At 43.9% G+C, this 15,908-nt stretch overlaps 1 protein-coding gene across 2 annotated transcripts in view; it reads right to left on the bottom strand.

Moving 5' to 3' along the window:
• The window catches only part of RIC8A (RIC8 guanine nucleotide exchange factor A), a 67,755-nt gene extending 55,845 nt beyond the window's left edge, over nucleotides 1–11,910 (bottom strand). Inside the window, exon 1 of one of the 2 annotated variants that reach the window (XM_075840212.1) lies at nucleotides 11,719–11,910. In XM_075840212.1, the coding sequence (XP_075696327.1) occupies nucleotides 11,719–11,802 (84 nt within the window). In that variant the 5' untranslated portion in view covers nucleotides 11,803–11,910. Of the gene's footprint in view, nucleotides 1–2,870; nucleotides 2,890–11,718 lie in introns of those variants that run through there. The other variant, XM_075840213.1, reaches the window with a different exon arrangement.
• Nucleotides 11,911–15,908: the final 3,998 nt, after the last annotated feature.

Consider the following 15,908-nt stretch of genomic DNA (forward strand, 5'->3'; position numbering starts at 1 on the left):
TAAATAAATAAATAAAAAAAATACACAGAAACACACATTTTTTTATAATAAATAAGCTTTTTAAAATATAAGTCCCAAAACATGAAATAATACAGACATATTTGGTATCACCCCGACCGTAACAACCTGTACAACAAATGTATAACATTATTTATGATGATCGGTGTATGGTGTAAAAAAATAAATATTAAAACTGCAGCGGAACTGCTTTTTTTCAGCATTTTCGCCAAAATAAAAATGTATAGAAATTAAACGATAATGTATTTGTACCAAAAAATGGTACCTACATAAAGTACAACTCGTCCCGCAAAAAAACAAAGTCTCATACAACTACATCGTACAAAAAATAAAAGAGTTATGAGCGTCGGGATGCAAAGAGGGAAATGTAAAAAAAATTGCTCTGTCCTCCAGGCCAAAATTGGCCGTGTCCTTAAGGGGTTAAAGTTTTTTTGAATATAAAAAAAAATTCATAAACCTCAAAAACAAAAACACACACCTCGCACAAACAAAAAAAAAAATGAAAAAAGTTACGACTTTTGGATATAAAAGGAGGAAAAAGCGAAAATGAAAATCCAAAAAAATGGCTGCGGAGGGGAGGGATTAAAAAACAAAACAATAAGAACATTTTAAAGGGAACCGGTCTCATTGAAAATGTAGTTCAATCTGCGGCAGCATATTATAGAGCACTGATTAAGACCGCCCACTGGACTCCTAGACTCTGATATATATTTTTGTGGGAAAAGAGTGTAACTTTGAATCTTCTCAGCTCCTCCTGCTCTATAACATGCTGCACGTTCAACACGACAGGTTCCCTTTAAAGAGGCTCTGTCACCAGATTTTGCAACCCCTATCTGCTATTGCAGCAGATCGGCGCTGCAATGTAGATTACAGTAACGTTTTTATTTTTAAAAAACGAGCATTTTTGGCCAAGTTATGACCATTTTCGTATTTATGCAAATGAGGCTTGCAAAAGTACAAGTGGGTGTGTTTAAAAGTAAAAGTCCAAGTGGGCGTGTATTATGTGCGTACATCGGGGCGTGTTTACTACTTTTACTAGCTGGGCGTTCTGACGAGAAGTATCATCCACTTCTCTTCAGAACGCCCAGCTTCTGGCAGTGCAGACACAGCGTGTTCTCCAGAGATCACGCTGTGTCGTCACTCACAGGTCCTGCATCGTGTCAGACGAGCGAGGACACATCGGCACCAGAGGCTACAGATGATTCTGCAGCAGCATCAGCGTTTGCAGGTAAGTCGATGTAGCTACTTACCTGCAAATGCTGATGCTGCTGCAGAATCAACTGTAGCCTCTGGTGCCGACACGATGCAGGACCTGTGAGTGACGTCACAGATCTGCACTGCCAGAAGCTGGGCGTTCTGAAGAGAAGTGGATGATACTTCTCATCAGAACGGCCAGCTAGTAAAAGTAGTAAAAACGCCCCGATGTACGCACATAATACACGCCCACTTGGACTTTTACTTTTCTACACGCCCAGTTGTACTTTTGCAAGCCTCATTTGCATAAATACGAAAATGGTCATAACTTGGCCAAAAATGCTCGTTTTTTAAAAATAAAAATGTTACTATAATCTACATTGCAGCGCCGATCTGCTGCAATAGGAGATAGGGGTTGCAAAATCTGGTGACAGAACCTCTTTAAGTACCTCAGGTATGTCTAGGACCTTTGGGGAATTAACAGACTGGATGGATATTGATTCTGCTAGAAAAATGGCTGCCTAAAGGAAGTATCAACGATGAAGAGAAACCTAATTTTCCAATACATGTTTGCCATTCAAAAGAAAACGCGTCTAGACATAAATAGTAAAAAAAAAGTACAAATTTCATTTTATTATCTAATATTTGATATTAAGAAAAAAAGAATCTGTTGCCAAAAAGTGTCTATCCACACGAGGTAAAGATAATCACAGGGTATCTCTATCCTGAGCGTTCTGCGGGGAACAATTAAACCTGATTTATGCCGAACAGATGTATCTATTCATAGATAAAACAGAGCGAAGCAAGGAGAGAAGCGAAACTCACGCCGACCATATGCAGACCATAATAAACATCAATAACAACGTGGTAGACGGGCCTGAGGCCTGGAACGGTAACCGCCTGATAATTGTACACAATGGGGGAAATTTACTAAGGCTGGCGTTTCATACGCCAGTGTTAATCTAAAGAAAGTTGAGGTAAGATGCGCCTAATTTATCAAAACGCTCACGTCTCTGGTCGTTCGTGCGCCAGAAAATCAAATCTACTCTAGATTTGCGCTAATTTCTGCCAATGTTCTGAAATAAATCATAGTAAATTCATCGCCCCTCCCGCTAAGCCACACTTTTTTTTTTAAAGTGGCGGAGTCGGGGTAAAAATAGAAAAGTCGGCCAAAAATAGTTTTTGCGACTACTCTACGCCAGAAATCTACCTTAGAGGGCTTCATAAATCCCCCCCCCCCCCCCCCCAATGTTCAATATGAATCCTGTGTAGAGCCGAATGAGAACACCTCTGCTTTATTTCTGATACAGGGAAATCCTGGGAGTCATGAAGGCTACATAAACGCAGGTAATCTGCAGGTTTATGCGTTTTTAGGTGCGGATTTTACATTTTGATGCGGAAACAGGATGCGGATTTTGATGCGTTTTTTTTTAAATAAACTTGTCAGATACAATTCTAAGACGGAAATGCAAAATAAATTGATATGCTTTTAAAATACAATCCGCAGGTGAATTTGTGTGCGGAAAAATTCTGCAACGTGTAGATGATATTACTCAAAATCTTATTTACTTTGTTGGTACGGTATTACGCTGCGAATATGCCGCAGGCAAATCTGCATGTAACAGGCATTGGGTGGATGTGGCCTAAAATATACTTACCAATATGTAAATACCCCAAAATCAGGACATTTAAGTCCTGATCAATTCCGCCTGGTAATGCCCCCAGTAGTTTCCACACGTACTGTTTTGGGGTGCGTATATGCAAGCGTTTAATTTCTAATAATTTAATTTTGGGCAGACAAGCAAAAAAAATTAAAACAAATACACTGCGCCATGTTTTTTTCCCCATTCATTGCTGACCTGATCTAGTCACGGTTATATTACTGTACGTGTTTTATTAAATAAAAAAAATCCTTTAAACAAAACGTGGTGTCCTCTTTTTGTAAGTTTCTTTATATTTCTTAGTCCCATAAAATGACTAATTTTGCTATATTTTTTATGTATGCCATTATATTGTGCCTCTGCATAGAATTAGCACTGGTATGCCCCATCAGGCTTTTACAAAAGACAGTCTGGGACCAGACAAAGGTCCCCAGAGATGTCTCCATAGTAACACCATCCCCAGCACTCATCTGCAGGAATCTGGCTGTATACAACAGCTGTCTCCCCAACCCCGGCGGGCACAATGGCAGTGTGTATCTCTCAGAAACAAGAGTCACAGAATATATATCACGTGATCTTTTTCAGAGTTGCTGACTGGCCGAAAGGGATCATGTGACACCATGTAACCTCCACAGAACCAGGAAGTGCTCTAGTTTCAGTTTCCCTGTTAGACACTTTGGGGACTGTTTAGTGGGTGTATTTGTACCCGCTAGTATAACTATATGGGTATCATACTGACGTCCTTAATGTAATAGATCTGTCACTGTAACACGTTCTCTTTATAGACGGTTTCCAGCTAAAATTAAAATTGCCGACATATTAGTAAATCGTGAATTAGAGGAAAGTTTGCCCATTATGGATTCCCACACACAGTTTTGTAGCGTTTTTTATGGCGTGTGAGGCAATTTTCTGTTCCTTTTTTTTTTTTAAACGCAGCATGACCACGGTATGTCACATTTTCATGCATTTTTTTTAAAACGCGGTTTTCCCATAGGTTTCTCTATAGAACTTCTAAAATGATATAAAAAAACTCACATACAAAATTAAACATCACTAAAAACAGCAGAAAAAATTAATGTTACAATTTAAAAAACGCTAGCGTTTTTAGAAGCACTTTTTGGTATGGTTTAAATTGCCAGAAATTGTTTGTGTGTGTGAAGGAGGCCTTACTAACAGGATTTTTCTGTCTTGTAGTTGCGGCCATTACTGCAGGTGCAGCCATATTAGTCGTCACTTTTGAATTAGCATTTCAGGGACTTAGGGCTCGTTCACATCTGCATTCCAGGTTCCGTTGTTCATCTCGGGATCTGTTGCATGACGGAAACTAACGGCGCCCGACAGAACGCATTGACTTTAATGGGTTGCATTGGGTCTCTCTTATGGGTTTCCGTTCTTTTGACCGTCAAGATGGATTCTGTGATGGAAGCTCCTAACGTTGCCTCCGGCGCAGATATGAACAGCTCCTTACTGACATTTTGTCAGCGTGTTCTATTAAGAACAAAGGGGGTCATTTATCAACATTTTACACCAGTCTTCTGGTGGAGAAAAGTAAAAAAAGAGCCCAATTTTGCAATTTTTGCCTTTTTTTCTTTTTTTACACGGCCCCCATCCCTTTTGTTTAAATAAGGTGTGGCTTAGAAAAAGTGAACTGGCATAGTGGCCCAACAAATTATAATTTTTACCAGAAAAGTGTCGTAAATGATATTGAAAATTTCTACCAGCTCCCAGCTGGCGTAGATTTCACTCTCTGGGACGTAGCAAGGTAGAGGCCCGTGATGGGCCTCTATCCCCCCCCCCCTCTCCATTGGACGGTTAAATAATTAGAAAGGAAAAAAAAAAGTTATACTCACCGCTCTTCTTCCCTCCGTCCGTAAGACGCAGCTCATACGTTTTGACACCAGGCAGCATGAGGACTTGGTATGTGACGCAGCGCTGATTACGTTGAAGTGCCGCATTGCATTTGGGCCCTGACACAGTACGGTATGTGAGCTGCGCCATACGGAGTGGAGTTTATTTGATAGCCAACGTGGGAATGGATGGCGCATGACTGTGGTCATTGATCCACAATTGTGGTGCACGACCCTGCCAATAGTTGCGACATCTATTAAGAGATTTTCACCTGTTAATAAACGTATCGAATTTTACGCCATCTAAAAATTTTTAACTAACATATGAAGTCTTAATAAATTTCCCCCACAGTGACACCTTTACCGTCAGTTGCTGAGAAGATTATTCAAAGCAACAACCAATATGGCCACACTTCCTGTCGTCACTACTGCAAAAATGGCCGTCACATTAATGGTAAGGCCACACGGAGCGGCCCTGACATGGTCACAATGTGGCCAACAACCGTGCTGGCACTACCTAGGCGCGGCTGTCAAATACCTCGTTAAGGAGTATTCCAGTTACACGCTCATGCGCACTGCCGCTCCATTCATTCTCTATGGGAGCGCAGGACCTATGTAATTCAATTTGGCCATTCACACAGCCGTTGTTTCAACGAACCGTGTAAGGGTCCGTGGGAAAATAGGACATGTTCGTTCTTTGCACGCATCACACATCCCTCCATAAACTCTCAACTATGGGGGCTGCGTGACATTGCATCCCGCAGCGCCAAGCACGAGTGCACCTCGGATGTGAAAAATTGCAGTTTTTCATGTCCGAGATGCGAAACGCTCGTGTAAATAAGGCCTCATAGTGAACATATCAGAACCAGACTTCACAGATAAAATACCACTACAGACGATGCTTCCTCTACAGCGGCTCTAAATATTTCATGATTTGAAGTGTTCAGCACAACGTTACATCCGACTCTTTTTCGGCTTCAAAAGACAATGCTGCCATTACTGAACAATAGTCAAAATCCTGCACACGTGTACTCAGGAGATTGTTATTTTAGGAGCACTGTGGTAAGATTTCCAGGGTATGTAAACCTTAGGCGCGGTCACACCAGTCGCACAGGGCTCTTCCCAGAACAAACCAAGGCCGGCAAACACCGCAACCGCCACTGTACAACCAATGCCCCACTGGTGTAAAAATATATAAACCTACAAATTTTCATGGGCTAAGCAATATCCCTGGTACATGGTTAATGATACTAGCAGACATACAGGTAATAATTGTCAGATCGATGGGACCCCCACCTTTTTCGTCCTTAACTCCCCGTCCGTCCTCACTGCTCAACTGCAGAAAGGAGAACATTGCAAGTCTAGGGGGTCTGACTGAAACACCCGAGTAGATATCTTGGCTCTTTCCGTCATTCTCCTAGACATAGAATGGAGCGGCAGGCACATGCTCAACCGCCGCTTCATTCAACTTCCTCCTCACTGCAGGGGTGCAGTAAAGAGACCCCTGTTCTCAAGATCGATGGGGTCCCCAGCAATCAGACAATTATTCCTATCCTGTGGGTATGTGATAATTGTGGATTCTAGTACGACCCCTTTAAAATGCTTCGGTTAGGGCCCATTTCAGATACGCTATTATGGCCACAACATAATGACCCAAAAGACTGTTTGAAGTTTTGATCTTGATCGCGGTGGTGCAGCTGAAGTACAGACCCTAAAACAAGACCACATTATGCCCATCTGAAGTGGGCTTAAAAAGGACTGCTGAGCTCGTCTGATATGTATGTTTTCGTTATTTCCTTGAAATAATGCGGGATCATCTTTTCTTAAAACTCTGCATTATGCCGTTCCTTTATTATTCCTCCTGGAAATGTAACAGGTCAGCATTGATTGTAGTGTCACAGTCTGTGGGGACAAATCCTTTTGACACATGGAATACCATTCCCTGTGTCAAATAACACCTAGTTGTCAATTGACTTGTGCCATTCCTCTTTTATTCTTCCTGGAAATGATTGTAGATCTCAGAATTAGACCGAATTCATACGACCGTAGTATACATCCGTGTGTCGGCCGTTAAAACAACGGCCATAACACGCACGCATGTATTTCAATGGGGCCGTTCACGCGGCCGTTGTTTCAACGGACCATGTGAAGGGTCCGTTGAAAATTAGAACATGTCCTATTTTGTTCTGTTTTCACGGATCCCTCAATAGCCTCAAGTCTATGGGGATCTGTGAAAACGGGACCCGCACAGGGGCAACTTAGACGTGAAAAACCCCAGGTTCGTCTGAATTCGGCCTTAAAAAAAATAAATGGTGCTCCAGAATTTTTATTTTATGTGGAAATGCAAGTATTTACCAAAACAGACGCGAGGAGAGAGGACAGGTCCTCTTTAACTACCCCTTAACCAAATATCATATAAGGGCGTATGACGTAATAGAGGGGATCACCCCCTGCATGGGATCCCACTTTATTAGCCAGACCGGAGAGCTATTATAAAGAGAAGCTCTCCATGTGGAGGACGCGGCACACCCGTGAATTCCAATTATTAGGTGGCGTGTAATGATTCATTTTTCCTGCAGTAAAGTGAGACCTCGGAGATTTCACAGCTCATCATTGGGGGTCCGTTATACGTTAATCGGTTGTCCACAATGGATGTTTTTCTGACGCCAACTAAATTTATCAAAGGAATTTAAAAATTACAATATTCTCCCAACAGTACAGTGGACCTCCTAATCTGCATGAATGGCAGAACGATCTGTGCCCCCAAATCAAATGCACCCGTCAGAATAATTCAGGGAGACCATTTCTTATCCATAGCCCAGCTGACCCGGAAATGTCTCGTATGTGATGGACTACTAAACCCAAGTGGGTATTCTCCGCTCAGACCACACCATCAGCTCCGAGTACCATCCAATCCCATTCTCTCCACCCACACGGTTTCCCTCTACACCTAATTAACGCAGCGCACGGATCATACACAGTGCCAGTCCTCACGCTGGGCACATTAATCATAAGGAAGAAAACCTGTTAAAAGCGTTGTGTGCCTAGACATGTATGATAAATTACTGGACTGCAGGGGCCGGAATGGAAGAAAATACCTACTATAACTGCAAATCTACAGCACTCGCTATTTGTACAGTTAAAGGGATTGTCCGGTTTCCGCAAATTAATCTTATTTTTGGTATAATTCAAAGTTTTATACAGTTCTTCAATATAATTTCTGTATTAATTAACCACAGTTTTCAAGATCTCTGCTTTTTATTCAGTAGGAACATTCATTGTTTACTTCCAGTGGATAAAATTCTGTCCCTGGTCATGTGATGGACACACAGGTGCACGGCTCCTTACAGAGTCATGTGAGGATCACACAGGTGCACGGCTCGTTACATAGTCATGTGACGATCACGCAGGTGCTCGGCTCGTTACATAGTCATGTGACGATCACACAGGTGCATGGCTCGTTACATAGTCATGTGACGATCACACAGGTGCATGGCTCGTTACATAGTCATGTGACGATCACGCAGGTGCTCGGCTCGTTACATAGTCATGTGACGATCACACAGGTGCACGGCTCGTTACAGTAGGTGTATCAGAGTAGTGTCTTCTAACGATCCCAGCACCTGTGTGTACATCACATGACCATGGACAGAATATTATCCACTGGAAATAAACAATGACTGTTCCTACTGACTAACAACAAGCAGAGATGTTGAAAACAATGAGGAAATACAGGAAGTATATTGGAAAATGTAAACATTTTTAATTATATATAAAAAAAAATAACAGTTTACTGAAACCTAAGATAGGAAACCTAATATGGATCCTGAGACTTTTAGTTCTACAACAAAGAGAGAAACAGAATCTTAAAACTTGGGATAACACCGAGGAGACACGCTAGCAAGAACCATATATTAAGTGCCAAAGACGGGATCGGGTCACGTCCTGTTTGCTCAACAAACCCTGAAGGTGGCCGTAAACATGCCTGCCAAAGTAAACTGCAGCCAGCAATTATCCTAAGAACACGCCAACTGTTAGGGTATGTGCACACACACTAATTACGTCCGTAGTTGACGGACATATTTCGGCCGCAAGTACCGGACCGAACTCAGTGCAGGGAGCCGGGCTCCTAGCATCATACTTATGTACGATGCTAGGAGTCCCTGCCTCGCTGCAGGACAACTGTCTCGTACTGTAATCATGTTTTCAGTACGGGACAGTAGTTCCACGGAGAGGCAGGGACTCCTAGCATCGTACATAAGTATGATGCTAGGAGCCCGGCTCCCTGCATTGTGTTCGGTCCGGTACTTGCGGCCGAAATACGTCCGTCCATTACGGACGTAATTAGTGTGTGTGCACATACCCTTATGTATTTCATTTTGCAGATCACCCGATGATGAGCTAATCGTGTGTTTCAGTAGTCGAAACCCCAACTTCGACAGTAGCTATCACCAGGGAGAGCTGCAGGTGAAATAGACGGTGGCACCTCTTGCTTGTAGTCACTCTCGGCACTGGCTAATTGAGAAGAGTCCCTAATAGGGGGACTACCCTCCATATTGCTTAATAGGGGCAACCTTTATAGCGGATAAAGGATAAAGGGTAAGCGGATTCCAGGCACCTAATGTCAGAGCCGTAACTTGAAGCTCCTGCCGATGTAAAAATCTGTAACCTGGTCCCGCACGTACCATGTGCCAATTATAACACTGGTGTCTTCTTAGGGGACTTTTGGGCCGTTTAGGCATAAGGCCCAATGTACAACTGCTACCTCTGCACCTCTTATAGCTGCACCCCTGCCAATTGTGACCATAAGGGTCAGTTCACACTAAATACTTTTAGTATTGTGAGTTTTATTCCGCAGCACGTCAATTGTATTTGCGTAATCGCTGCTTATTTGTTGCAGGTTCTCCCCATTGAATTCAATGGGGAGGAAAACCCACAACAAATAGCAGCTGTTGCGTTTTTTTGCGGCAGGTTAGCACCGATTCCGCCACAAAAAAACGCAACTCAAAAAAAATAAATATCTTATACTTACCCAGGAGTCTGTATTTCTTCCTCTAGGCCGACCTCCTGGGATGACATTTCATCCCATGTGACTGCTGCAGCCAATCACGGGTTGTAGTCTCGGTCACATGGGATGATACATCATCCCAGGAGGCTAGCATGGATGACGTCAGAGGACCGGCCTCCTGAGATGACGCTTCATCCCATGTGACTGCCGCTGCAGGCCGGCTAAGTGCTGCAGTTCTTTGCAGCGGACATTCCAGCCGAAAAACCACCACAGTTTGGTGCGTTTTTTTTGCCCGTAATTTCCTGCGGCGCACAGGGCAGATACGCTGCGTCCTTTTACGCAACGTATCCACCCCAATGCGAACTCAGCCTAAAGCTGGCCACTGGTGAAAACACTGAGCCCCATGAGACAAGGACTCCACTAAAAGTTTATTTTCACCTCCTTTGAATGGAGTGGCACCACGCATGCCCGGCCTCCGCTTTATTCAAACACCTCCTAGCCGCCATCTTATGGTTGCGAAGGGAAACGGGACACCGGTGGCCTTCCCCGTTCTGGCGATCAGTGTGGGTCCCAGCACTCAGAGCCCTTCAATCTAGCATTTTTCACCTATCCAGTGGTTATGTAAAAATGCTAAAGGCTGGAATACTCCTTTAAATCGAGGAAAAGTTTGAGGAAATACATAACTAACAATTCCCTAAACATAATGTGATCATAAATGGCTTCTTATGCAATTACCGAATATAACAAGTCCTCTTCAACCGTTATACAACCATCAGGCCTAATTCACACGAGCGTATTTTACGTCCGTGTTACGTGCGTGAAAATAACGCACGTCACACGGACCTATGCAAGTCAACGGGGCCATTTAGACATTCAATGTTTTTCACGCAGCGGACTCACTCCATGTCCTATACTTGTGCATTTTTTGAGCATCATGCACCCATTCAAGTCAATGGGTGCGTGAAAATCACGGACAGCACACGGACGCACATCTGTGTGCTGTGCGCGATTCACGCAACAGATGCTAAAGGAATGATTTTGAAAAAGAAAAACACCTCCTTCAGTTTATTTTGCTGACGTGAAACGCGTGACATACTGATGACATACGCGCGTAAAACAAACGCAGACGAACCATACACTGATTTCACATGGAACTGCAACGCAGAAAAAAACTCTGCTTTTTTTACGCGCGCAAAACGGACACGTTCGTGTGAATAAGGCCTCAGGCTCTGTTCACACTAGCATCATAGCCTCCGTTCATAAAGCAGCCATGACAGATCCATTTTTAAAGGGATCCCAATGACTTATAAGAAGATTTATCAGGTTTCTGATGTGGTTTCAGTATCTTGCAGGGAAAGTTTAGCGCAGGAGACCGCATTATTCTTTCCGTCAAAAATTACAGAACACCGGACGGCTTCACACGAGCGTATTACAGGTGAATTATTTGTGCCCGCGTGGCAACCGCAAATTTTGGCCTGACCGCGTGCCTTATGACCCCATCTGCAGAACGATATCGGGACAGTTCTCACACGCTCAGTAGTAAAGTGATCCCCGTCCCAAAGTCAAGGATTGCCAAGTCCGCAAAATCCCTGCGATTGTCGTGCTTCAATATACGCAGAACAAGGCATTGTAAGAATTTGAGCAAATTCATCAAAAGGGCCACTTTATCGCAAAATATGCCCCTACGGGACGAATACAAAATTAGAATTTGCCATATTACCCACGAGTAACGTGCACGTCCCAGTTATAAAGGTTATGCATAGAAAATACATTTTCTGACATTCCTATCTTGTGAATAATCACTTTACCGCTGATCAGCTCACACTGGGTGGATTGGAAAAAAAGCTTCATGTAATGGGTATTTGCATGCAATCCCCCACCCCTAATTCTAGGGTTAGAAGCAAACAATCCCCTGCTGAATCCTTACCACCACCACCACCACCTCCTTCTCCTCCCTCCATCCTTATCACTGCCCTGGTGCAGCTCTTACCTCCTTATTATACTCCAGCAATGCTTTCTGCACCAGCTCCTGCTCTCCAGTCTCCAGCTTGTCTAGGATGGCATCCAGATCCATGGCTGGGAGGGCAGAGTGTGTGCCTGCTGCTTGCCCTGTGTTTGCAGGAAGTGGACCAGGCTCTGCTTCTCTTCCTTCTGCTCACCACTGACACAGTGATGTCACCAGGGGCGGGGCTTGCCCGGGGATGAGCTGTCAATCATGGCTGCAGCTCAGGGAACGTGTGTGGATGAGGGGCACAGGGCTGCCAATGTGCTTCCACTGCTGTCATAACCACAGCCAGGCATTAAGCTGTATGATTCACAAGTCTGTGTACTGGCAATTCTGCTGACATTCTCCCTTCACATGGATTGGAAGGATAATATACCCTAGAAATAAGTGCACCCCCCAGCAGAAAATTGAGAAATTATATAGCCTTCTGTGTTTGCCCCAAGTGCCCCTTTAGTGTCTTCCAACATGTTCTCTGCCACTAGGTACCCACCACCAAGTACTGCTTCATTGTTTGCCTCCAGATACGCTTCCGGTGCCCCCTTTTGGGTCTGCCCCAGGTCACCCCTTATTGAGTGACCCAAGTGCCCCCTTCAATGTCTGCCTCTAGTTGCCGCTTCAGTCTCCACCCACATGTTCCCCTTTAATGTCTACCCCCAGGAATCCTTCCCCCAGATTCTGCTTCAGTACTTTCCCCAGATACCCCTTAATTTCCTATGAGTGTTGCCCCCTTCATTGTCTGCCCCAGATGCCCCCTTCAATGCCTGCCCCCTAGTGCACATCAGTACCTACACATATGTTCTCCTTTAGTGTATGTCCCCTGGGGCTAATTCTGTGTTTCCCCCCGGTACCATTTTCAGGGTCTGCCGCCAGGTACCCCCAAGCTGCTGCTTCATTGTTTGCCTCCAAATATCCCTTTAATTTCTGCTGCCGGTGCTCCTTCAGTGTCTGACCCAGGTGTCCCTTATTGAGTGCCCCAAGTGCCCCCTTCAATGTCTGCCTCTAGTTTCCGCTACAATATCCACCCACATGTTCCCCTTTAGTGTCTGCCCCCAGAAATACGTCCCCCAGGTTTCAATTCAGTATTTTCCCCAGATATCCCTTCATTCTCTGCCAGTATTACCCCCTCCATTGTCTGCCACAGATGCCCCTTCAATGTCTGCCCCCAAATGCAGATCAGTACCTACCCACATGTCCTCCTTTAGTGTCTGTCCCTTGGTGCTAATTCAGTATTTGCCCCGGTACCCGCTTCAGGATCTGCTGCGAGGTACCCCCAAGCTGCTGCTTCAATGTTTGCCTCCAAATACCCCTTTACTGTCTGCTCCCAGAGCCCCCTTCAGTGTTTGCCTCAGGTCACCCCTTATTGAGTGCTCCAAGTGCCCCCTTCAATGTCTGCCTCTAGTTGCCGCTTTAGTGCCCACCCACATGTTTCCCTTTAGTGTCTGCACCAAGAAATTCTTCCCCCAGGTTACAATTTAGTATTTTCCCCAGATGCTTTTTAATTTCCTGCCATCTCTGCCCCTTCATTGTCTGCCTCCGATGCCCCCTTCAATGTCTGCCCCGAAGCGCCCATCAGTACCTACCCACATGTTCCCCTTTAGTGTTTGTCCCTAAGTGCTTCTTTGTTTGCCCCAGATGCCTTCTTCATAATCTTCCCTAATTGCCTCTTCAGCGTTTGCCCCAGGTACCCCTACATTATCTGCCCCTGGTGCCCATATTAGCCACAGCCGAGCAATTACTTGACTTTATGTGACTTGGCAAGAGGGCTCAGAATAAACCTAAAGAAGCCAAACCCTGAGCTCTCTCAGCACTTCTGACTGGCCAAGAGGTAAAAGCTCCCCAATTTACTGGGGCCTACCAATAGGACCACTAAGGGGCAGTTTCACAGGTGAAGAAGTGGTCACAAACTTCTCTTTATTAAGACATTATATTTAATCAAATAAAAGGTTCTATTTATTGTAAGTTTAATGGTCGGCTTTACTTCACCTGCTCGGACAGGGGCACTTTTTTTTTTAGAATCATACAATCATTGTATTTTTGCTAGGTGCAGCTAGCTCTGGGAGTTTTTTTTTTTTACAGAGTGTTCAGTACATTGGGTACATCCTGATTTGAGAATGCCAGTACAAGTTATCAGTGCCAAAAACATTTTGATTGGCCCGGGGTGTTTTGTTTATGTGTCTATTTTGCTTCTACCCAAATTATTATTTTTTTGTTGCAATTTCTCTTTAGATTTTAATAAATGGGACAATGTAATTTTTTGTTTGGTCTGATGATATGATTAAAAGTGTAGGGCAGCCATATAGGAATATGTGTTTGTATTGTTAAAGAGGATAGATAATCCCCTAAGTGTGACATTGACGCCTGGGCAGGCACACATAACACAAGCTGGCACTGACAGCTATGCTGCTGTACTATAAATATTAATTCTGCAATGAGTGGGGAGGTTTTATTTAGAACAGTGGGAGATAACATGTCGCTTGGGGAAAGCGTCATTTTTTTATTGTTGGAAAAACTATGCAAAGTATTTCTGAACACCAGATCACAGGATATGATATACAGGCTTAAAGGGGTTTTCCCATGAGAGACATTTATGACATATCCACAGGACATGTCATAAATGTCAGATAGATGTGGGTCCCACTTCTGGGTGCGGAGCCCCCTAAACCCCGTTCAGTTGCTCTGTGTTGCGGCTGAATGAGGTGAATTCCGAAAAAGGATAAGGTTATATGGTCGTGAGTTACGTAAACCTCGTAGTTCGCTGAGCTAGGCTGTTTCCATAAGTCCAATAAAACTGAATGGAAGTTACGGAAACAGCATAGCTCAGCGAACTACGCGATTTACATAACTCACGACCATATAACATTTTTCTTTTTCGGAATTCACCTCATTCAGCCGCAACACAGAGCAACTGAACGGGGTTTAGGGGGCTCCGCACCCAGAAGTGGGACCCACATCTATCTGACATTTATGACTTATCCTGTGGATAGGTCATAAATGTCTCTCATGGGAAAACCGCTTTAAATATCAAGCCGTCAGACTGGAATTCCTTGGGTCCAGCAGAGTCAATTATTCTGAGGGCCCACTCAACATCTATACAGAACTTTGTTGTTATCATTGCACATGCAGGACACATAATCAATGAGATCTAATAGGCTATTCATGAATCGACCCGGTATCCGAGTCTGGGCCCTCTGGAAGACCCTCTGATAATCTAGTTGACCAGTCCGATCTTGCAATGATATATTTAAAGGGTTATTCCCAACTAAGACATCTATGGCATAAATGTCTGATGAAGGTACCAACTCTGGGACCTATGTCAAGAACGGTGGTCCCCCAACCCCTATCCCACCTGGTGAGGATATGCCATAAATATCTTAGTTTGGAATAACCCTTTATATGAATATATTAAAGAGGCTCTGTCACCACATTATAAGTGCCCTGTCTCCTATATAAGGAGATGGGCGCTGTAATGTAGGTGACAGTAATGCTTTTTATTTTAAAAAACGATCTTTTTTCACAACATAAACAGGGGAGTTGGATCCAGCGCTGAGAGTGCAATTTCTGTTAAAACGGGAATCTGTTCCCAAGTTTTAATTTTGTCTTGGTTAAAACCGTAGCAGAGAGGCTACGAGCAACAGTTAGTGACAAGTGGGTATCGTCCAAAGTACAGAGGGAAGAAGAAAGATAGGCGGTAGCCTACGCGTTTCAGACCTTCACTAGGTCCTTAGTCATGACTAAGGACCTAGTGAAGGTCTGAAACGCGTGACCATAAGCCATGACTAAGGACCTAGTGAAGGTCTGAAACGCGTAGGCTACCGCCTATCTTTCTTCTTCCCTCTGTACTTTGGACGATACCCACTTGTCACTAACTGTTGCTCGTAGCCTCTCTGCTACGGTTTTAACCAAGACAAAATTAAAACTTGGGAACAGATTCCCGTTTTAACAGAAATTGCACTCTCAGCGCTGGATCCAACTCCCCTGTTTATGAAGTATTTCTTGCGTGTGCCGACACGAGGATCCGTGTGCTGATTCCCATACCCTTCTTGTGACAAGGTGAGCTGGAGGATTTTTTTCACATTTTTTTCTGTACTTTTTTCACAACGTTAGGAGCGATTTAAGTTTATGCTAATGAGCTTTCTTAATGCCCAAGTGGGCATACTTTTACTTTCGACCAAGTG

The sequence above is a fragment of the Rhinoderma darwinii genome, chromosome 10 (assembly GCF_050947455.1).
Source record: "Rhinoderma darwinii isolate aRhiDar2 chromosome 10, aRhiDar2.hap1, whole genome shotgun sequence".
Classification (NCBI taxonomy): Eukaryota; Metazoa; Chordata; class Amphibia; order Anura; family Rhinodermatidae; genus Rhinoderma; species Rhinoderma darwinii.